The sequence below is a fragment of the Tachypleus tridentatus genome, chromosome 6 (genome assembly GCF_004210375.1).
Source record: "Tachypleus tridentatus isolate NWPU-2018 chromosome 6, ASM421037v1, whole genome shotgun sequence".
Lineage (NCBI taxonomy): Eukaryota > Metazoa > Arthropoda > Merostomata > Xiphosura > Limulidae > Tachypleus > Tachypleus tridentatus.
This window is the reverse complement of record NC_134830.1, coordinates 137966735-137991852: the sequence shown is the minus strand read 5'-3', so window position 1 is coordinate 137991852 and position 25118 is coordinate 137966735. Positions and strand designations below refer to the sequence as shown.

The 25118-nt window shown below is 34.2% G+C and overlaps 1 protein-coding gene across 1 annotated transcript in view; it reads right to left on the bottom strand.

Annotated features, from left to right (window-relative positions):
• Window positions 1-378: 378 nt before the first annotated feature.
• LOC143253794 (somatomedin-B and thrombospondin type-1 domain-containing protein-like) overlaps window positions 379-25118 on the bottom strand; it is a 60436-nt gene continuing 35696 nt past the window's right edge. Inside the window, exons 3-4 of the mRNA XM_076508178.1 lie at window positions 17766-17886; window positions 379-4818 (exon numbers count right to left, since the gene is read on the bottom strand). Of these exons, the coding sequence (XP_076364293.1) occupies window positions 4536-4818; window positions 17766-17886 (404 nt within the window). The 3' untranslated portion in view covers window positions 379-4535. The remainder of the gene's footprint in view (window positions 4819-17765; window positions 17887-25118) is intronic.

Genomic DNA, 25118 nt, shown 5'->3' with positions numbered 1-25118 from the left:
TCTCATAATTCAGTGTTTGCTAAATCTTAAACAGCTGTGACTTCCATTTAAATTTAAATAATGTTAACAGTTTATTTCCCTATTTCTAATAATATTTTAAAATGAAAAATGTTACGTTATTGTCGTCTTCAACTCTTCCGTTTCTTCCTTTTATTTTCAGCTATCCTCTACTACCACCACTCAGTTTAAAAAACACTTCCATAAGTTATTCTTCAAGTTTACATCATAACACAGTTTTCCAAGTAAATACACATGTATCCATTAGCTGTGTCATCTGAATTCTCACGAAATATACTTCCATGATAATTTATTCAAATCAAATATGTTATCGGTTATTTAACTGGTTCTCGATAAAATGTTAAAAAGTCCACAAAAGTGTTAAAGTAAATTGAGCTTTATTTAAATCAATTTTCTACACGTTAAAAAGTTTTAAAGGTAATACATAACATAAAAGTAGTCAAAAGTGTAATAGTCCTAATACATAAGAATTACCTATCATTCAGGATGTACAAATCTGTTAATAATAATAGGGATTGACAATTGTATGCAAATTTAATATTAATCCTAAAATCGGTATTAAGTATTAGCACACTTCTGTCATCACACTAGGCCTAAGAATTCTATAGGCCTAACATAGATCTTTTTCAAATTAATATTAATCAGACATTTAACAAATTTCAATAGCTGATATTTGTAGCGTTAAGGAAAAACACCTTATATAAACATTTTATGTTTATCTAAAACACTATGGGATGATATATTTTATGATTATTATTTTGTTAATTATTACATGTCAAATATATACACAATTAAATGTTCTCTTCCTTATATCAAATTCCCATTACGTATTGCTAAAATGGTAGAGGTCCATAGCGCTGCCCTTCAGCAGTTTTGAAAAGAAGAAAGTAAGTTTACTTTTTCTTTCGAAACAACAAAAAAACTACTAGTGTAGTGGTTTTAGAAGGGGCCGAGTTTTGGAGCGCAATGTCAGGTAGAAGAACTAAACCAGAAAGAATCCAGTCCTACAAGGTCTATACTGCTTGGAATTCCAATAAAACAAGACCTGTAGACACTAAACTACTGATAGTCTCAACCTTTATAATGCTTCTTTTTTTAATATCCTGATGTTATCTTTGAGAAAGTGAACAATTACATATCTTTAAACAAAGCATATTATTGCAACAAAAACAACAACTTTAAGTTTACCAACGTGCTAACTGGTCTTTCTATATAGTTATCGCTGGTCGTTGATTAGTATAAGTCAACATATGGCGAACATTAAATGAATAAGAATAAAGAATTTGTGTGCCCCATCTTTCTTTCGTAACTACAAACTTAAGTAGACTTTTTGAATGTTATAAACTTATGATCTACAAAAGCGATCAACATGTCACTAATTTTAGTGTAATACAGATTACATGTTTGCCTATGCATTCAGCTGGGATTAGTATATTTGTTTCTATAAATTATTTTGGTCGGAATTAGGATTTTTAAAATAAAGTTAATATTAATTCAGTAGTTTGTATACAAAAAGCCACTAAAACCTTAAAACTGCTGTTGGTAAAAAATGATAAAATTTGAGCTGGGCAGATGTGATTTTTAGTTTTACAAACCCTGTCGGACTAAACATTCTTCATTTTCGGACTTGAAATGTGCTGGACAAGAAACAGAAAGTCGCATTTAAAAATTCAAAATCGAAGTTAATCATTTTAATACAGGTTTAACGCTGTGATAATTATTTTGTTAAAAATAGTGAATAATTAATGGTTATGAATAGGTTGAATTTTTCATGAAAACCCTAAATATGTAAAGAAATAACAAAAAGATTGATTTGTCGTGAACTTGAGAGAGAAAAGGGTTCAATATTTTAATCTGTAAAAAAAGAATAACGGTCAACTGAAAAAGTGGATTGTTAAAACTGTTTTGTTTGAAGCACCACGTGATTCAGTTCACGACAATAAACGACTAATACGTGCAAACTGTTGAATAATAAAACGAAACATATAAACACAAATAAAACGCATAAAAAGCTACCACTAGGGCTGTTAAAAAATAAAATATTAGTATGTAATGACACTTACCCATCCTACTCACAAAACGAATACAAATTATACCAGAATATACTGTTTAATAATTAATACATTAAATGAGTATAAAAAGTAATCTCTGATGTATTGATTTCATATGATTTTATAATTAAAAATTAAAATGTTTTTTTTTTATTTGAGTTTCCAATTGTATGGATGATATGAAAATTTTAATATGAAAAAAGTCCCATTCTGATATCTTACAGAATTCTGGTCTTTAGAATTTCCATTAAATTAATGTGTTTTTGTAGTGTAAACGCTTTCTCCAATCTGGCGAAGGTGGATTATAATTAATTATGTATATCATGAGACATAAGTATCAAATCTTTTACATTTTCTAACAATGCATGCTTAGGAATATTCAAAAATTAGAAGAGTAAACAATAGAATTCCAATTACATCATGTTCACCACGTCAATTCTCGCCACGCGTTTCGCTCGATCCTGAGCTTCTTAGACTGGTTGGAACACACAAAATAATAATAATAATAAACACCAGTGGTCCGAACATTGTGTATATAAGCCATTTGTTATAACAGCAGTTGTTATGTGTGAACTCCTTCTCCATGATTATAATTAATTATACCTGTTTTAAAACATCAATTTTAGGCTTATTAAATTTAAAAACTGCATTCTTTATCTAGTCTTTATGTAATGCTAAAAATAAAATTAGTATAATACCGATGTATCATAATAAGTATAATCAATTAAAATTATGTCTTGTTGCTTTCTTTATAAGAGTTGATAATATAATAAATAAAGGGTACTAAACATCAAGCCTCGAAGTGACCGTCTCACGAAAGTATAGAAAATGTGTTAATTATAATTACATGCTTTACCGAAAAATCACTTGGAGTTTCACTTTATACATGTATTCACAGCACGAATACAAGCACTAAGACTTCTTTCTATGCGCAAGTTTTATTGTGCTTCAAATTTGAGGTTAATTTCCACAGTATTACGTAAGTAAATAGTTTCGTTTTGGGTTTACTTACTAATAAAGTATATTTTATTACAATTTACAGCTTTTACAGTAAGTAAAATTAGTTTTTAGAACAGGTACGACGTTTCGATCACTTTTGTAATCATTATCAAGTACTAATATATACGTGAATGTATTATATTTTAAGAAAACAACAAAAAGACAAACAAAAATTAATAAATTGTATCTTGCCCTCAACGTGCTTGATTATGAACACATCTTTTGTTTAGTCTATTATGTGTCACAATAAGACAACGTCTTTATATTATCCATGAATCACGTGCAGACGACAGCGCGTTATTACAACTATCTATAATGCAGAACAAGTTAGTATTTCTACCTAAAACGTTTAAACTATCAGTCACTACCAGTTTGTTAGCACTACAGAATACATTTAAAACTGATTAAGATAATTGTTAAGCATGTACTGTTTAAACAAGTTTTAGGCAGTGAAAAAGACACTTGAACAAAGTTTATTAAGCAGTTATTACTGCCTTCCAGTTATTGACTTTTGAAGACGTTTGGAATTCCATTCTGAGGCCTTCTTCTGATATGTTGTGGACGGACTCTGGAAAAAATGGCATTGTTTTTTCCCAAAAGAAAATAACAACACACTCGCACAAATGGCACCTACCATTGTATTATTATCACTGGTTTAATTTATATCGGTGTTTTTACTGGTGTAATTTTTAGTGTGCTATATGTTTCTTATTTTTTTAACATTTAGGGAATTTAAATCTGGCAACTTCATTTCATGTCACATTTTTAAGTGCTTAGGACTGATTCCTTTTCTTAGAATTTCGTTCGTGTGACTTACAGTATTAAACTGATGCCATTTTTTCCAGACACAACTGTAAACCAGGTCGCAGACGACATTTAAAACCGAATTTCACTGTGGAATTTTAAACGACATCAATATCTGAAACATTCAGGCCGATGTTATAAATAAATAATAGCTCTCTCTTAGATATGAGGTTTCACTACTTAAAATTTAATTAAATCAACTTGTAGTTTTAGTTTTCGATATCTAAATATTTCAATTTTTAAAATGCTTGTATTATTTCACAGTCATAAATATTTTAAATTTACTTGTTACCCTGGCCGTAGCTAGTGGAATTTACTCGATGTCCGAACACCAACAAGCACATACTGATATAGGGTTAACCTTATATAGTGTATCGATGTAAAATTAAATTCAAATTTTATCTGTGGTCTAGCGTATTCTACTAACTAACTATGGCCAACTTTGTTATATTATATTAAGAAATATTACGGTCACACGTTTGCATGTTATTATGTCATTCTTAGACTAAACTGATAGTGGTAACACTAACGTGACGACTGCTAACGGTACATTAATCAATATAGTACGCAACAAAGAAAACAATATATATGTATCAGTATGAGGGTTTTAAGTTTTTCTAATTAATGCTGGTAAAACTAAAACAGCATTTCGTCAACTTTAGTTTAAACGAAGATATAGTCAGGCCTGCCATCAGTATGACATGGGCAACGACCATGATCACCAACGCGTACCCAGCGCCCATGACAGTGTGACGCCTCTAGCGCCGCCCAGCGAGTAGACCTAGACTCAATGCCATGACCGGTACAGCGATAATTAAGATGTTTTCTCATGGCTGCTCCCTCGCAGGCAACACAAACTCGTTCACCCTTACGGAGAAGTTTGAAATCATCTCCAAGAAGATTACATTTGTGTTTTGACTTTGTTACTTCGAAAACTACACAGTACCTGCAAGGAAACGGAAACAAAAAGTACGATAAACACTGAGGAAGAAATACAAAAAAAAAAAAATTAAGTTATTTTAGTTAATACAGATAGACAAGTAACACGAAAACATTTAATTCATTATACTAGTTTTATATTATACATTAAAGACAAAAAGCAAATCACTGGGCATTTTATCTCTTCCTTAATCTTTATCTTTATGATCTGGTGAACTAAAACAAGTTTGGCAGACATAGTATAAAGAACAAAGCATTTTTTAATGCACATATTTATTTTCTTAAAAAAAGTCTAATAGTTGAGGTAAACATACTTCTGAAAAACGATTTTATAAAGGAACGTTTCGTGGTTATCCTACTTATGAGCAGAAGCATCGTAGGCACTGGAACGCGGGACCCCATTCTATTTGACAGTGCCCCGAATCCATTAGGTGCTCTTGGAAACTAAGAATAATAATAATAATAATAAACACGATCGATATCACACTGAAACGCCGAAAATTCCCGCAAGTTCTAGAACCGAGTTCCGAAGTGTTTAAGAACTTACCGACGTTTCTATGTATGGAAACAAAAAGTAGATGTTATGATTTTTAGTGTCCCAAATGGATAACATTTAACTAACATAAAACACATAATTCATATATTTTAGGCTATAAATGTGAGATACCATTCATATTTAAAAAAAGAAAAAAAAAGTATCCCTTCGTCATAATGATATAACGAGCTACTTACGCCAACATTGTTCAATGTGTGAACTTTCGTGCATACAACATTCGTTAATCACAACTTTTGCCTATTTAGCAACATGCAGCTTAGAAGATAAATAGTATTGTTATGTTAATTAAGTAAAAGTTCGGTGGATTATTAAGAAAACGTGTTATGTGTATTAAAGGGGCGACACTGTTCCTTTACAAGTAGGTCCAAGGCAAACATAATTCCACAATATGTATTGTTTGTTTTTGAATTTCACACAAAGTTACTCGAGGGCTATCCGTGCTAGCCATCTCTAATTTAGCAGTGTAAGACTAGAGGAAAAACAGTTAGTCATTACCACCCACCGTCAACTCTTAAGCTATTCTTTTAGCAACGAATAGTGGGATTAATGATCACATTATAACGCCCCCACGGCTGAAAGGGCGAGTACGTTTGGTGCGACCGACATTCGAACCCGCGACCCTCAGATTACGAGTCAAACGTAATATGTAGCGTGATAACAGATAGTGACGTTTTCATTACTACATCATGCAGCCTTAAAATTTTATGTTGAAATTTTTTGTTACAATATGTTACATGATAATTTATGGTAATGTTTTAATTGTTACACGTTAGCAACCATTATATGTAAAGGCAAATACACAATATAAAGTTTTTCAACAAATATTTCGTTATAAATTAATTGCACTCGTCTATGTTAACATAGCGGACAAAATAATAAATTATATATATGTAATTACACTTTTGCTGACAGTGTATATTCACGATTAATTAAACATATACAGCCACGAGAACGATTTTATTTGTGTGACGGGTATGTCCTCTTACTTGAAATATATGTAACCATTTATTATATTTCCATGTGGTACATACATATACGTGCTGAAAAACTTTATGATGTTAGACTTAAATACCTTGTGTCCCAATAGATGACGCTATATTCTCCGACTCACTTTAAAAAGAGTGAAGGTAAAAAAGAAGGAAAATTAAAATACAGAAACTGAATTTTCGATGTTCACGAAATGATGACAGTTGCAAAAAATGTGACCGATATGTTTGTTTTTAAGCACAATGCTGTAAGATAAAGCTAAACTCAAGTCTAAATAATACTAGTTATAATCAAACGAACAAACACGTTGGTTATTATCACTTTATAGGCTTTTATGTGTGTGAGTGGGAAAGTTTCAAAATTCGTCTATTTTGGGTTTATAAAAAGAAAACTTAGAACAGGTTTATATATATTTTTGTATATAATATGATGGTTATAAACGTGGTCACAAAAGATAAAACAGTGTACCTTTAGAAACACGAAACACTGGGAATTAAAATAAATAGATAACAAGGGCTAATAACTAGTTTGTTTTGACTTTTGCGCAAAGCTACTCAAGGGCTATCTGCGCTAGCCGTCCCTAATTTAGCAGTGCAAGACTAGTGGGAAGGCAGCTAGTCATCACCACCCACCGCCAACTCTTGTGCTACTTTTTTAACCAATGAATAGTGGGGTTGATCATCACATTATAATGCTCCCACAGCTGAAAGGGTGAGCATGTTTAGTGTGACGGGAATTCGAACCCGCTACCCTTGGATTACGAGTCTAGTGCCTTAACCACCTGGTCATGTCGGGCCCGAGGTCAAGAAGCTGTTAACGACAAAATTTACCACGTGGGCGCTATTTTCAGCAAATGAACACCTTAAAGCCAAGTACTCGATGTGTGTCCATATAATACCGTCCGCATCCATCCGAGGGAGGATTCTGTGTGAGATGATAACATGTTGCTGGAAGGTTATAATTGAGAATTTGAAATAGTTTTCATAGGTTGGGATCTAGAGCTAAGTGACACGAAGAAACATTCCCATGGCAAGCTTTGGGGTACTATGCTTTCTTCGCAACCTTACACCAAATTTCACAGGCAAATCAAACGATGGTAGCGTACTCTATAATATATTTATTGAAATCATTAACTCTTATTCTAAATTTATTTCACTATGCCTCACTTATCTTCCAAATACTAATATATATACACCGCTGGCCAAAATATTAGGGCCAATGAACATAAAGAAAAAATATGCATTTTGCATTGTTAGACTCAACCATTTATTTGAGCAGAGCTTCGAAAAATGAAAATAAGAAAAGGGAAAATAAAAATAAAAAACTTTTTTAGCATTTAATAGGAAAAATGTTAACACTATGAAATTAACCTAAATCCTAGCTGGTCAAAAGTTTAAGACTATACTGAAACGATGCGTTCATCGGTAAACACGTAACGAAATTTAGTCATTTTTGTTTAAGCATTAGCGTTGTTAACATCTCCCACTGACATCTCCTGTGCTACATTGGGTAAAAACATGGCAAAGGCTAAAAAGTTGACAGAGTTTGAACGTGGCAGAATTGTCGAGCTGCAAAAGCAAGGTCTCTCTCAACGTGCCATCGCTGGTGAAATTGGACGTGGTAAAACTGTTGTTGCAAATTTTTTAAAAGACCCTGAGGGATGCGGAACGAGAATTTCAACTAGTCGGCCCAAGAAAATTTCGCCGGCGTTGAGCAGGAGGATTCGACGGGTTGTCCGGCAATACACCAGCCGATCGTCGAACCAGATTAAGGCCCTTACGGACGCAGAATGTAGCTCAAGAACAATAAGACGGCATCTACGAGAGAAAGGCTTTAAAAACCGTAAACGTCTTCAAAGGCCCCGTATCCTTCCACACCACGAAACAGCTCGGTTAAGCTTTGCTGAGAAGCACCAAACATGGGACGTAGAAAAGTGGAAGAAAGTTTTGTTCTCTGATGAGAAAAAATTTAACCTAGATGGTCCAGATGGCTTCCAACGTTGCTGTCACGATAAGGATATCCCACCGAAGACATTTTCTATACGACACAGTAAAGGAGGTTCCATCATGATCTGGGGTGCTTTCTCCTTCCATGGAACAATGTAGCTTTAGGTTATACAGGGGCGTCAAACAACAGCTGGCTACATTGACATGTTGAAGAGAGCATCCTTATTGACTGAAGGCCCTCGCTTGTGTGGAAATGATTGGATCTTTTAGCAGGACAACGCTGCAATCCACAATGCCCGCAGGACAAAGGACTTTTCCATGGCGAATAACGTAATTTTTTTGGACCATCCAGCGTGTTCGTCCGAACTGAACCCTGTTGAAATGTTTGAGGGTGGATGGCAAAGGAAGTCTATAGAAATGGACGTCAATTCCAAACAGTGCATGACCTTCGTGAAGCCATCTTCACCACTTGGAATAATATTCCAGCCAGCCTTCTGCAAGCGCTTATATCGACCATGCCAAAGCGAATGTTTGCAGTTATTCGCAGTGACGACCGTGCAACTCACTACTGAGACCTCTTGTCAGGCATTTCCTACCCTGTTTAGGACTTCTTTTTGATATGGTCTTAAACTTTTGACCAGCTAGTATTTAGGTTAATTTCATAGTGTTCACATTTTTCCTATTAAATGCTATTTATTTTTATTTGCCCTCTTCTTATTTTCATCTTTCGAAGCTCTACTCAAATAAGTGGTTGAGTCTAACAACGCAAAATGCATATTTTTTCTTTATGTTCATTGGCCCTAAGATTTTGGCCAGCAGTGTATATATACATGTTACAACAATATTCTGTACCTGTATATAACATAGGTTGGTTTTTGCTGTTTTGCATAGTTTTTCCGAGACCCAGAAAATTATGAATTAAAGTCATATTATATATTTTTGTTGTCTTCATTTTAATGAATTAAAAACAATCATGACAAATACAAAAACCATTTCTTGAATGGAATACTCACGTATTAAAAAAATTAAACACACTATTTTCAAGAGTTTTAATTTATTTCAAATCATTTTTTTAAACACTGTCCTTTGTGAGGGAGAAATCTCGACAGCCAGACCTACCGAATAAATGGTATATGAAGAATAGCACAGTATCAAAAAAATCATGTTTTCTTCATTGATGAGCGAAAGATTTTCAAACTTTTTTTTTTAATCGTAGGATAAAGCAAAACCCAAGCTTGAAGCCATGAATCCACCTATACCTTATGACAAAGATTAAAAACAAAATATTTACGTGACTTTTCGGATGTTCAAGTCCACAGACGTAATTCATTTGGAGGATTATTTAATTCTGGATGGCACAACTTTTGAAAGAAATGTTAACATTTAAAAGACAGAGACGGACCATGAAATCGAAAATAAATCAATTAGCTTATTTTGTTTAGTTCAGAACCATTTTATTCGTCTTCAGTTAGGCCTAATATGATACTAGATCGCAGTTATGATGTCGAGAACTTAACCGTACACTAGCTGCCATTGCATATAATAGATTTGTTTCGGTTTGTTCGTTTCAGATATTTAATCAAAGGATTCTTTACTTCTGTCATTCAAATTTTGAACTGAGAAACTGAAGGAAAGGCAACTTGTTAACAAAATACACCTCAAATTTTGCTCTTCCATTATAAAATTGGCCAGCATGGCCAGGTGGTTAAGGCACTCGATTCGTAATCTGAGGGTCACGGGTTCGAATGCTCATCATCCAAATATGACCGTCCTTTCAGCCGTAGGGGCGTTATAATGTGACGGTCAATCCCACTATTCGTTGGTAAAATAATAGCCCAAGAATTGGCGGTGGGTGGTGATGACTAGCTGCCTTCTCTCTAGTCTTACACTGATAAATTAGGGACAGCTAGCGTAGATATCACTCGTGTAGCTTTGTGCGAAATTCGAAAACAAACAAACAAACCGTAATAATATAATTTGATTTGACTGGAGCGCGTCACCCTTCCGTTGCGTCAAAGTGACGCAAACCATGGACCTTTGGATCAGCAGTCCATTATATTTAACATTAGATGACACATGGCCCAATTTTGTAGAACACCCAGTAAAGTCTCGCTCCAACAATAAATTGTTTATACTTTTTTCTTAATCGCTATTCTCGTCCGAAGTTTGCAGATTTGACGCAATTTCGTATTTAACTTTACTTGCCTTCAGGTGGCTCAGCGGCAAGCCTGTAGGCTCATAACATGAAAAATCTAAATGTCCGTGGTAGGCATAGCACAGACAGCCCTATGTAATAACAGGCAAACAAACAAGAGCATTTCCAGTTAAGATAACTGAAATATAAGAAAAAATAATAATAGTAATTACTGAAACATACTTATAAATATTAAAACGCGAAAATGATTAGATTAGTGAAGTAATGTACGGTTTAATTCTCGTCCCATGCACTTTAATTTTCGACGATCCACAAAAGTGTTCTGTTTCAAGAGTAAATTAAACCAAAATTACAAGTAACAAATTTTATTTTTATTTTTAGCTTTTGAAGTTCATATGTGATACCGGTTTTGAAGGGTTGAAGACCATAGAGAATGTATTTCTTCGCGAGATTTACGGCAGACTGACGTCACGAAAGCACGAATTGCAACATAAAGCGTTCCTTAAGTGACGTCATTTAGTGTCAAATGACTGACAGACAGATGACACACTACTATATAGTGGTGCGAGTAGTTTAAACAGTTGAACCTTCCAGGTGGCTTTTAAGAAACTTTGAAATATATAAAGAAATCTCTTGTGAAACAAAAAAACAAACAAACACGATTTATCTTATACACTTTAAAAATGCAACCATGAATGTGTTGAACATACACAAACATCTCTTAGAGAACGTTTCAACAACCATAAATCTTCTATCAACACCAAAAAATATTTCTCTGTTGCTCAACGCTTTAACCAGCTCAATCATTCCATTAACGATGCTATTTTCATTGTATTGGCTTTGCACGAAATTAAGAAAAACAAACAAACAAAATAAACAACGCCCCTCTATATATATCACTTGTTCCATTACACCACCAAACCCAGTTTGTTCGTGAAAAAGAAAGGTCTACCTTTCGAAAGCGCTCGGATCAGTGTTAGTAAATATTGAAACCACAATCAATACTTTACGCGGTACTTATTAATTACAACCACAAGGAATAAGATTGAATCACGTGCGCACAATTTGATTTCACCAACTATTAGAATATTAACATTTAAAAGTTATAAAGCAATTTTTTTTTTTACTTTTTGGATTAACAATTTTGAACTGAATACCCAGAGGAATTATAGCTTAAAGTGAAGTGCATTAAACCATAACAGATTTCGAGCTTAAAATGTGTAAAAACCAAAACCACTGACCAAAAGTAAAGACATTTTTAAAATGATAATACTTTTAACAAAGAAATTTATTTTGTTTCTTGTAAAACACAAAACTGTTACAATGGGCTACCTGTGCCCTGCCCACCGCGAATATTGAAACCTGAATTTTTGTGTTATGAGTTCACCGTCTTACCACTAAACGACTAGGGGCGGTAAAATTTAATGTATATTTTTGGTTTTTAGTTCTAAACATAGTCAATAGGGGCACATTTTGGACCCTTAAAAATGATTGTGTCAGTAATAAAAATTAAAAACAATGAAAATATGTTTATATTTGGTTTCCTTATATTATTGTAAAAAATAAATAATATTAATCTATATTTACTTAAAGCTAAAACTACGACTTATAACTAATTTCCTTGAACTATTATGCAATAGCAAGAATGTCAGAAGATAGGTTTAACAGTTTCCACCACGTGGTTATATATTTCATTTTCACAAATTTATACAGCGGTAAGTCTACGGATCTACAATGCTAAAATCAGGGGTTCGATTTTCCTCGGTGAACTCAGCAGATAGGCCGATGTGGTTTTGCTATAAAAGAACACACACACTTCACAAATTTATACAGAGGGCAAGTTTAGTATAGTTGAAGGTTAAGTACTTATAGATTACGTTACATTTCGTGCTACTAGTGTTAGAAGCATTCCATAAGTGTATAATAGTATTCGAAAAGGAAAATATTATTGAATTATTGAGCATAATTATAATAAAATTGTTATAAGTTCTATAATAAAATACGTTAAGTTATGCTAAGGTCGATTTTGCAGAGTTTCTGAAGAATGAAATATTTAGTGCATTTTTTATGCAAAAACAACAACAACAAACGTTGTTAACTGAATTAAGAAACTGGTCAGTTCCGTACCTCTCCCTCCCTCACCCCCAAGAAAACAACGAATAAACTTGTACAGTAAAAAAATCTTGAAAAGTTACATTCTTCAATAAAATGTCGCGGGTTCGAATCCCCGTCGCACCAAACATACTCGCCATTTCAGCCGTGGGGGGTTATTATGTTACGGTCAATCCCACTATTCGTTGGTAAAAGAGTAGCCCAAGAGTTGGTGGTGGTTGGTGATAACTAGTTGCCTTCTCTCTAGTCTTACACTGCTAAGTTAGGGACGGCTAGCGCAGATAGCCCTCGTGTAGCTTTTCGCGAAATTCAAAAACAAACAAAACAGTTTTAACAAAATGTTTATAAATTAATTTCTGTGGATGGAAACAGTTTATTAACTTTGACTTCTAAAACTTTCCAAACACCATTGTTTCACAACGATCGATCAATACCAATGCTGTGTGGAAATATATTTTTAAAGAATATATCGTATCTATATGTAAATTAGAATAATGCGTTCCATAAATAAAATTAATTGTTATTATCTCGAGAATTGAAAGAAAAAGATAAAACCAAAAACGTCGATTAACAGTCATTAAAGAAAACTCGACGACGGTCGGCTCCTGGTGATTAGTATCGGCCAATTCACATGATGGGGGATGCTAGTAATTAGCGAGTTTTTACCTATACTGAAAAAAAACCACTCGTGAGTTTTAAAAATTCTATTTGCCAACAAGACCAGAGGAGGTTACTTGAAAAAAAGTAACGATAGACGAAGAGTTAAAAACAACAATCAAACAAACAAATTAAAACAACTGTTTCTTTTGTTGGTGAAGTATTTCGTTTTATTTATGAGTTGTTTTCTGTTTTGTTATTGGCTGGAGCTCTTTTTTTAAATATCGGTTGAATTACTAATTTTTGTTGTTGGGCAAAGCTGCAGAATTAGAAAATTGCATAATGTTTCTTTCCGTCGGGGATTGAACCACAAATCTTAGCATTATTATCTTCTCAAGCTTATCGCTGATATGAACAGTTTAACGCTTTAGCGATTTACAAGAGGCAACGAGCTTACAAGTGATATATCGGGGAAAGGGTGGTTCTTGTTAAAGTCAAGTTTGCATTTTTTTTTTCAGTAACAGGCAACTAATCATAAGAAGCTACTGACGACTTATGTTACAAAAACGTAAAAGCTACAGTACAACATGATAACTATACAGCAACTCGTGACGGACCTTAAAACAGCTCACTTTTTTTTTTTTCATTTTGTGTCGTTCTTTTGTCACGAGTCTTCTAGAGTGTCATTCATTGTGGAAAATGAATCTGAGCATATATTCCACTAGAAGCAATCAAACGGTCGCTTCTACCCCTATCAATCCTCCACAGGGATCACATATATAAAAATAAAATTTGTAGATTACAATACGTTACGTGCAAACCTTTTTTTTTTTTTTTTAGCGTAGGGATGCCTACTGAGCTATCTTCGTTGTGTCCACTTCTTGCTTCGAAACTTGCTGCTGAGACATCAAGAGACATAAAGAAGACAATAACTAACGATAGAAAAAGGTGGAAGAGCAATCGAGGATCACGTTAACCCCCATATGACCTAAGGAATGTAATGGGTCATTAGGTCCTTCAAGGCAATCATTGCACATCCACTCTGGATGGGAAGTAAACATTTAAACAATTTCTTTAATTTTCAGGAAGTCAAAATTTCCCTCTTAAATTCCTGTCAAGTGCTTGTCTTCGCTACTGCCGACGACAATCCATTACATAATCCAGCTACTCTGTAAGCAAAACAAAAATTGTCTTAGCTGAAGCCTAGCCTGGCTTTTTTTTTTTCCAAATTTTAAACTTATGTTCTCACGTCCTGTTGTTTTCAAAATGCAGCACAACGAATTCGGAGACCTTAATAAAAACCAATTTAGCCGGATAATCAATCCTATAAACTTCACAAACGTAACTCTCTTACCTTTCGTTTCTCAAGTGAAAAGAAGTTAATAAATCTTAACCTATCCCAATAACATAACCTCCCCATTCCAGAATCATCCCATTAACTCTCCTCCAAAGCATTTCCAATAAGTCGATATCCTTTCTTAGATAAGCAGAACAAAACTATTCACCGTGAGGCCTAAGTTGTGGTTTATATTGACACACGCACCAACTAGGCTTACGGAGAGAGAGGGAGAGAGTTACTTTATTTGACTTGTAATCAATATATCTATAAATGCACCTAAGAATCTATTAACTTTGCTATTTGCAACAGATCACTGTTTCGATGGCTCGAGTGATTTATCCACCATTTTGCCAAGATCCTTTTCTTTAGTCATAATGTATTTCTTCAATTTAATTTATGTAATAGTTTTGGTACACATTCGTCTGTACGTCTGTAACTTAGCGTTTGCTACGTATTTAAAGAAATGTTTAAGTGATCTCTAAGTAAAATGTGAGGATAATTAAAAGCACAACGATGCACTTATCGGAGGAAATAAACGTTTCACGACTGAGCTTAGAAACAGAATAATAGATTGTTTAGAACACCGATGAAGAACATTAGACTTTAGTAAACGATCTAATAAATCTTAGAACAAAGCAAAGAAAGCATATTCGTCCGATGAAAGAAAATAGGTCCGTAACAATGTAATTTCGAACTGAGAGTATTGAAGACGGAAGACTTTCAAAACGTCGTCCTCTGCACTTGTGTCTCCATAACAGGCAGTTGCCGTCCATTCTACAAAGTTTCATCAGATAACATTGTCTTGGAATATTCTGGATTAGCGAGAAATCAAATTGGAATCAAAAATGGTTTTGCCTGAGACTATCAAACTAATAGACTCTATGACAGTCTTGTCAACAATATCCTACGCCAACTCTTTGGTGACTGATATCTGCTAATTAGTCTTAGAGTGCTACAAAGGTTAGGTTACTCTACCAGCCGTTTTGAGATACATTTTTACTTCAAGTGGGTTTCTCGTCATCACAGTTTGGGCACGCGAACTAATAAGTCATGTCCATTGTAGTTAATAGGCAGACTCGGCGTACGGGAAACAGAAAACCAAAGCTCATCTGTCTGTACTCGAACGAATAGACTGATATGTAAAGGATTGACAGTATCATTATAACGCTGGCCCACAGCTGAGTAGTGTACTTGATCGTGTTTGATGTTCTACTAGGCTTTGGGTAATTCTTAGGTTACTCTTTTTAAGAACGAATAATAGGATTGACCGTATCATTATAACGACCCTTAGATTGTGAATCAAGTTCTCTAATAATCTGGCCTGAATAATGCCCTAACCAACCCACCAACCCTATAATGAATCTTTACATCTTAGTCTCCTCAATATACCCGCGGTTGGCACAGCACGGAAAACGTTTGTGTTTAACTACAACACACGAAAGACAAGAAAAAAAAAGTTTGTACGTCGAAGGTGTATTTCCCGCCATAGCGAACCTTGGAAAAATAAAAATAGATAGTGTTTGAGACAATGCAAAAAAGTGAATCTCATCCATTATTAGCCAAATATATAGTTATTGCAGTTTTGAAAAGGCAGTGACACAACATTTTATTTATATGAGATATAACCATCGTTAACCGCAGTAACTGTGTAAGTACTGATTGTATATGTCGCCTATGGTGATTGGTTCGGCGAAGATATTTCAGCCTATCAGCGTGCGTTAAACACCTTAGAAGTATATCGCTCATGATTGCAGGGATAAAAAAATGCCAGAGAGCGCTAATTTATTATTAGTTAATCTGCCAAATAATAATTTATTTTTAGTTACGAATTTTTCATAATGATTTTGGGCATATGTATACAATATAGTGCGATAAATTAAAGCCGCCGGCCGGGATATATCACTGATATATACTAATGTTGAAGCATGAAATGATGCACCTATAGGTTTGACGTAGCAGCTAAACGCTTGTCGAGACAACAGCTCCCTCTATTTAATCAGTTATCTACGTGACAAGTCACTAAGTCGTGTACAACATGTTACGAAATATATTTGTTTGTTAAGCATAAAGCTACATATACACTGCGACTTATCTATTCTGTGCTCACCGTGGGTAAGCACGCTGACTTATCAATAAACCATTTGGGTAGGCCACGAAATGTGATGACACGAACTCATTGAAACTGTCTCCATCTCAACGTTTCTACCGTTGAAAGGAAAAACGATAAACATTGAAATATACCTTCACTTTAAATGTAATCACGTTCGCTTGATTAAGTAAGCCGTCGACCCAAAAACATTCCACGGAAAACAAACCGAACAAAGACAATAATATCACGTCACTACCAACTTTACCAGGTCATAATGGATTAACTAAAGCACCGGAACGGAGTTTGCTCACTGTGCATACGAAACTCTAATCAACTTATTCCAAATTTGCTAGAAATACAGCTTCAAAGTTAGTTTTTAAAGTGAAAAATATTTATTGAGCGATATTAAATAAATCTAATCTGGGTTGAGATTCATACACTGGAAAAGCATTCTGAAAAAAAGAAAGAAAAAAAGGACAACGACTAAACGAACACAGTCAACCTGTAAAGTTAATGCTACATCACAGCTTGGGAAATAATGGGAAAAAAGCCTTAACCACTGAATTACAAAAAGAACAAAAATGCATTTTAATAATAACGACTAATATGAACAGTGAACTGCTTGCTAATCAACATAATAAACTGCAGAACGATTAATTTTAGTCACAGGATGTCGCTTCTAACTTAAATTTCACTAAAAACAACGAATAAAACAAATGTATTCTTAATAACTTCAAAACCAGCAAAAATCGTTAGAATTATTCATAAACAATACTAAAAATTGTCGAATGATCAATATCACCGTTAACTTTAAAAATACATGTTAGTTAACCGAATTAAAATACTGGTCTGAAAAATCTTAATTGTAATATTGACACATACTAAACTCACAACACTTGACTGAAGTGAGCAAGACCGATTACAAGTATTATTTGACTGAACTATACCAAGAACTATTCAGTTAAAACAAAGATCGCGAATGTAATATTATCGGGCGTAGCGGAATGCATCTCGACACTGTAAGGTTTACCAACTACAAGTGTAATACTGTTAGGCTTAACAACTTATGAGCATGATACTGTTAGGCTTAACAATTTACAAGCGCAATACTATTAGGCTTAACAACTACGAGTGTGAAACCAATAGGCTTAATATCAAGCAAACATTACATACTCTCTACTGTTTTCCTTTACAGGGTCTTTGGGGTATCGAATCCTCAGGTTTTTCCTGATATCATTGGTTTCGTTCATTGTGCGCATCGAAGCAAACCTTCCCGTCAGTAGAAGGGCTGTCTCTAAAACACAATAAATAAATAACAGTAAAAAAATACATTTTTAATATGTTATTTGAAACAATTGTATTTGACTGCTTTTTGTTAATACTTAACTTTATTTTTTAATGTTATTACTTTTAGAGTTTATTTGTTATTATTATATTTTTTTACAGATAGAGTTAGTTTAAAATCTCTGTTTAGGACTAAACTATATCTCTTACACACCCACCGAACCTTGAGAGATATTATTGGAGTTACGGCCGAAAATAGTTTTGACATAGAGGATACCAAAATGGTAAAAAAGATGGATTATAATCTTTGTAAGTAAGTACGAATAACAAGTATATTAGCTGTACTCATTACTGGCTTGACTTTCAGTTTCAATCTAAGTTGGTCTGATAGGAAATTAGTAATTTAAAGGAAAAACCATTTCTTTGTGAAACGGGGTCTCAAACCTGAAGTGTTTCTTTCCTTTTGTCAACTACACGAAATGTTTGCATTTTTTCTGAAGCATTGCTTATTATCGAATCTGTTAGTGAGTTTTTGAACCTGTAAGGAAATTTTCTTTTTTCTCTATTGTACTTTCTCTAGATAAACATGGATCTTCTAACTTCACTTTCTATCTCTAATGTTTATAAAATCCCCAAATTTTTACTCTAATCTGCATAAATTATCAAAGTAAACCTATAAACTAGTTCTATGAATTCATTCTAAAACAACGCTAAAAAAGAAATCCTAAATCGTAGAATCGTAGGAATTAATTATCAAGCACGTGACAACTAAAAACGAAATCACTGAACCTATTTGTTTTTGCTAAGACAAGAATTTGATTAGTGATGTCTAGAAAACCCACTTGTAGAGAAATATATATGCAAAAACGGCTCGTTTGGGTTGAGAAGCAAAAGAAGACAGTAAATCATTTGAAAATGTCAATTACACACGTTTGGGTTGCTTGTTTGTTTTGTTGCTTAGATACCCCACGAACTTTGCTCGGCTACAACGGGGCATTGACTGTATGCTTACTGAAAGACTTCATTGTCTTGAAGACGACAAGAGGTTCTTCGTGGCATGACCCCTAGCACCTTTGACCCCAGGGAGTCTTCTCCGCGAAAGATGCTGTCATTTCTATGTTTAATATTTGCCCATAAACAGATGGGCCTGAACAAACGAGCGGAAAAATGTCATTAAATATAACCAGCAACTGAAAAATGTCTTTAAATATAACCAGCAACTGAAAAAAAGAAAACAAAAATCAGACGATCTCATTTAGTTGTCGTATAACTTTACATTCTACATGGACATGTCTATGAGAGGACACATGTCATTTGGTAACATTAATTTGATGACCAAAGTTTATCAAACTCACTAACTTCAGTTGAGACCAAATTCTAAATTGAAATTCATCCTTACTTTTTTTTTGTTTTTAAGGAAAAGTGCGCGGGCGAACCCTGGTCTTAACTGAAAAGTCGTTTGAACTTATAAAGCGGACAACGACCGGCAAAGCTGGTTGTGCATTGACGCCCGATATTCAAATCACGTTTAATAAGTTTACAGGGGCACAGCACGAGTTATACGATCCAGCTGGGAAAACAAAATGTTTTTCATAACCATGGCTTCACTGTCAGCTTCGCCCCACGAAGAGTTAACAACCACGAAAAAAAAAAAGCGAATAATGCGCTTCACTCCGAAATAAGAAAACTTAGAAAAACATCCTTAGAACTTTGTTCCTTCTCCGAGTTAAATTGAACTAAAAGTTGTGTATACCTCCAATATTTACTGACCAAACAACTGGCAATTTACCCCCACCTCTTTTATCCAATAAAGATAATATTTCGGTGTTACAGGTAATTTCTTGAATATAGTGAACACCATTTGGAAAAATTGACAAGAGAATTAATCCAGTGTTCGCGTGAATAAGGTTCCGCATCACACTTGGTGTCTGAAAAAATAACGAGGTTCTAGGAACACGTAATACAAACGTGAGTGTGAGCAACAGTACGATTTATAGACATTCTCAATCAACAATCTTTGTGTTTCGAGAAGTTTTCTAGAGATTAGACATTAAACGAAAGTTTTTTTTTCTTTAATCGCATTATGATACTACGTAGTGATCTCTACTACATCTGGTAGGTCAACGACAAAATCTAAGATTCAGTTCTCTGTGGTGGACAGATAACCAAATCTATAGCTGTGCAACAAAAACAACAACACTATCATTTAATATACACACAAACATATATATAGATATATATATATGTATTATTAAAATTGAAAATCTATACTCCCCCCTCAAAAAAACAAAGAAACAAGAAGGAATGCTCAACAGCCACGGCATTTGAAAATCTTTTAGGCCGAATTAGAGTAAATAAATCTATGAGACTCCCTTACCTTTTTGTATTATCTGTATTTTGCTCGCTGTCACTATCAAGCATATGGCACGCTTACACTCAATTCGATTTTATTACTCATCAGGACCTCTCTAAGCTTACTCTCAAATTCACTTCTTTCAGGCAGGTTTGTTTGTTTTTTGAATTTTGCGCAAAGTTACACGAGAGCTATCTGCGCTAACCATCCCTAATTTAGCAGTGTCAGACTAGAAGAAAGGCCGCTAGTCATCACCATCCACCGCCAACTCTTGGGATACTCTTTTACTAACGAATACTGGGATTAACCGTCACATTATAATGCATCCACGGTCAAAAGGGTGAGCATGTTTGGTGTGACAGGGATTCGAATCCGTGACCCTTAGGTTACGAGTCGATTGCCTCAGCTACCTAGACATGCCGGGCTTGTTTTAGGCAGGATTAGAGTAAATGTATCCGAGAGACTCTCGGCATGGTAAAATACATCAGTCAATAGGGTTTGACTTCATAAGTCCCAAATTGTTTAAAATATGATGAAGCTATAAGCTAAAAGCTGTATTTGAAAAAATAAAATGAAAACAACTCAGCTCCTTTCTAAGAGCTACTATGCGGCGGCTAAAAAACAACAATATATTCAACTTACTATCTTTTGAGAATACTTTTATAGGCCCAAAATAAAAACAATGTTTTTTATTGTTTATTAAGTTTAAAACGTAGTGACGTTTTCTAGATCCTTATTATTGAAAAACAAATTATACAAATTATTAATATTATTAAACTGTAATCCTTCTCTCTATTCGGTATCTCTCCCCTCAAAAACAACACCCACTATTTTTATACTGTATCTCTCCCCCAAAAATAACAACCACTATTTTTATACATATATTATTGATATTGACAATATATGATTCTCAAAGACCCTCTTCCTCCTAGGACAACAACACTACCTGCCATTTTTGTAAAATTCATTATTATTGACAATCTTGGATTCTGAAGGTAGATACCCCCTCCATAAACAACAACAGTGCCCACCAAATCTAAGTATATTCATATTATTTTCAGCCCAACATTAACAGATCTTTCAATGACAAAGACTACACACACACACACATTCTTTTTTCTGATTGTAGTTAGTGCTTATGTAAGTGATAACGTAAATTGAATCTAGTTGTTATTCATTGAGATGGATCAATGGTAATTTCTTCAAAAATATACTGGATTTTGTAATCTGATATCCTCGTGAAATCATCTTTAGTTCGCTTGACGTCAAGAACAGATTAATTTACCTTACGCATATCAAAGCTCTCAAAGTACTTTATTGATTTATTCATCAACTACAGAGAAAGCCATATTTCGGAAAACATCATACAAAACCTGAACATTTCACTAACTAAAGAAGATGTAATTATTATATATGTACACACACATAAATAGAAGTACGATTAATTAGAATAGCCTTACAAAGGAGAAGAGCAAGAAAAATATATTAATGTATTTCGGAACGGGAAGATTAAAAAGTTCTATGATGAGTTATGAAAGAAAAGGAAAAAAAAAAACACAGTAGAGTCTTCTAATGGCGATTGTTAACATGAAAACGATGGTTTAAAGACTTTCTTTACTTCTCAGAATAGAAGCTCTCATTTTGAAAGAATAGTACGTAATTTCTTCTTTTGAAGTTACACGACAAAAGAACACTTAAATTATGTTGAATAAAAAACAAACAAACGCTGCCTAATTAAGGAACATGCCGAATGTTCTTCAAACGTCTTTAAAAAGAAATCGTGCAAGTCGTAGTTTTGTAAACCGCGATTCTTTCCTGGAAACGTTGTTTTAACCTTGAGATTTGTCTTATTGCAACAAAGATGCTCTGCCACCTGCGTTACCCACGGCACTGGTTTAACAGTAAGGCTCAAAATAACTAATTATTTGTTTTAGCGGCTCATGATTGCGTCACAATCTATACTCCTCCCTCAAACTTTTTTCAATTACTTTATTGAAAAAAAGTGTAAATTATTATTTTTCTTTTTCAGTTACGTGTATCAAATAAATTTGTTTCAGTTACGTATGTTAAGACCCTGGTGGCTTAGCGGCAAGTCTGAGGGCTTATAATACAAAAAATAAAATAAAAAAATAAATCGGTTTTAAATATCTTAACTCCGTTACACGTATTAAGTAAACTTGTTTTGTTACATGTATGATATAGGTTCATTTCTGTTGCATACTTTGCTTATTGCATTATACTGAGTCCCCCAGTGGCTCAGCGGTATATCGGCGGATTTACAACGCTAAAAACCGGGTTTCGATACCTGTGGTGGGCAGAGCACAGATAGCCCATTGTGTAGCTTTGTGCTTAATTCAAAACAACAATAACAGCATTATATTGATTTAAAGAAATATTTAAGAAATTCAAGCAGACGACCATTCCACTTTACGATAGTGCCAAGAAATAAAAACAATATTTAAAAATGACATTTTACGTTTATTTATCTTATGTAAGATAAACTTTACTTCCTTATACTTGTCATAGCTATTCATAATATAATTGCACATTCATTTAGGTTTGATAGACATAATTTAAATTAATAACGTATCACCCTTTGAGCACACGTTTTAAAACAATTTCAGTGTGGACGAATACATGTGAGTGTGTGGGTGTTTTTCTTATAGCAAAGCCACATCAGGCCATCTGCTAAGTCCACGGAGAGGAAGGACGAATACATGACAAAGACTTAAATTTAGTGTTAGATTTTCATTTAAATACCATTTCAAAGCATTAAAAATTCAGCTCAGATACAGTTTTTGTATTTCTTGCACACCTGTAATTGCACCTAAACATAAAAGCATAATATTTCTTTACACAGCTTTGTTCTAAGTATAAAAGGTAAAGAAAATAAGACTCACTCAGGAATTGAGACGTTTGGATAAGCTGATTTGAAGAAAAAGAAAATACAAGAATGTTAAGGAGACTCCACGTGTTGGTAACATCATACAAGGTTCTGAATCATTTTTTCTGAGCCGATAGGTATCAAAATGCTTCATCGCCACCGAATTTAACGTTACATTTCCTAGCTAAGGGCCAGGGGCACGAAAAAAAACAAACATTTTAATTCAAACAGTTGAGCCGAACAATTTTTTTTTTCTAAATTCTTGAGCTAGATTTCGTATCGAGAGCTATGCATCATAGAACACACTTCTATCTTTTACCTTTTTAAAGGTCAAACGTCATATCTCACTGTGAACAAACACTGCTTTTTGATGCATTGGGTTTTATTCATTCCACAGATAAAACCGCTTTCGTTGGACGATAGAATATCTTTCAAACTGACAGTTTTTTTTTTAAAAACAAGAATTAATTTATCACGAAAGTCACGCAAAAAAAAATAGGAAAAAAGAAAAATAAAGGAAAGGACGAAGAAAAGAAGAAACAATAAATGAAACAAACACACATCCTAAAAAGTGGAACAAATATTAACAAGAAAAGATATCCTGAGTTCTCACTTCTCTTCGACTTACACGAGAACTACTCTTTCATGGGCAAATCTTTCATCCATCCCGATGTCTCAATTAAAATAAAAGTCGAACAGGACACGTGCACAAGTACACACAAAAATTCAACTGTTCATCTGTGATGCAAAGTTGGATGAAAGGGAAAACATGGTCTAGTGATTATGGCGCTCGACTCGCAATCTGAGCATTGCGGGTCCGATTCTTCATTTCCCAACATACTCGTCCTTTCAGTGTTGGGGGTGTTATAATGTTATTGTCAATTCCACTATGAGTTGGTAAAGGAGTAGCCCAACAGATGGCGGTGTGTGGTGATGACCAGCTATTTTCCTTCTAATCTTAAACTGCTACGTTATGGAGGAGTTTATATAAGTAGTCCTCGTGTAGCTTTGCGCGAAATTCAAAAGCAAGTAAATGAATCCGTCCAGTTATCTGCAGCATGTGTATTTTTGAATAACTGTCAAATATTCTGACACAGAGAGACACCAACCACCAGTTGAAGGAAAGTAAGTTGGATAACGTTAACCGCGTTTTAATAAGCGATCATCATTTCCAACTCGACCCTGGTGTATCGTGTTTGGTTTGGTTTGAATTTCGCGCACAGCTACTCGAAGGCTATCAGCGCTAGCCATCCCTAATTTAGCAATGTAAGACCAGAAGGAAGGCAGCTAGTCATCACCACCCACCGCCAATTCTTGGGCTATTCTTTTACCAACGAATAGAGGGATTGGTCGAAACATTATAACGCTCCCATGGATGAAAGGGCGAGCATGTTTGGTGTGAGGGGGATTCGAACCCGCGACTCTCAAATTACGAGTCGAGTACCTTAACCACCTGGCCGTGCTGGGCCTGTCTATTAAGTGTTGATAAATAAAACTTCTTTTACTAGACATGAAAAATGTTAAAAACTTATATAACATTTTATATTAATAGAGCTATAATAATTTAGGCTTACCGCTTACTTTGCGTGAATTACAAACAAAACCAAGTGAAATATATACAAACAGTACTACTTTTTTAAGCTTTTCGATATTGAAGGCTTTATTGTGGTTAAGAATGGACTTATTTCGTATTCCTCTTCTCTCCCCCAATCGTTGTGGGATATAAAAAAAAACCTTGTTATGTACACAATGAATGAACTAAATAGGACTCACAATGCGTAGCAACAGTTCCTTTCAGATAAATGAAACATTCTTGTATTCATACAACAAGAAACTTCAAAGGTCCAATCAGAAGGTGAAAGATTCAAAAGTTGGGTAAATATCGAGAAGAGAGTCTTTAATTCTAAAGCGTATGAAATCCGTCTTTTAATTTTGTTTGTTTTTTAATTACAGAGAATATTTTATAGAATGGTAGAAACATTTATATCTAATCATCAGTGGTGTA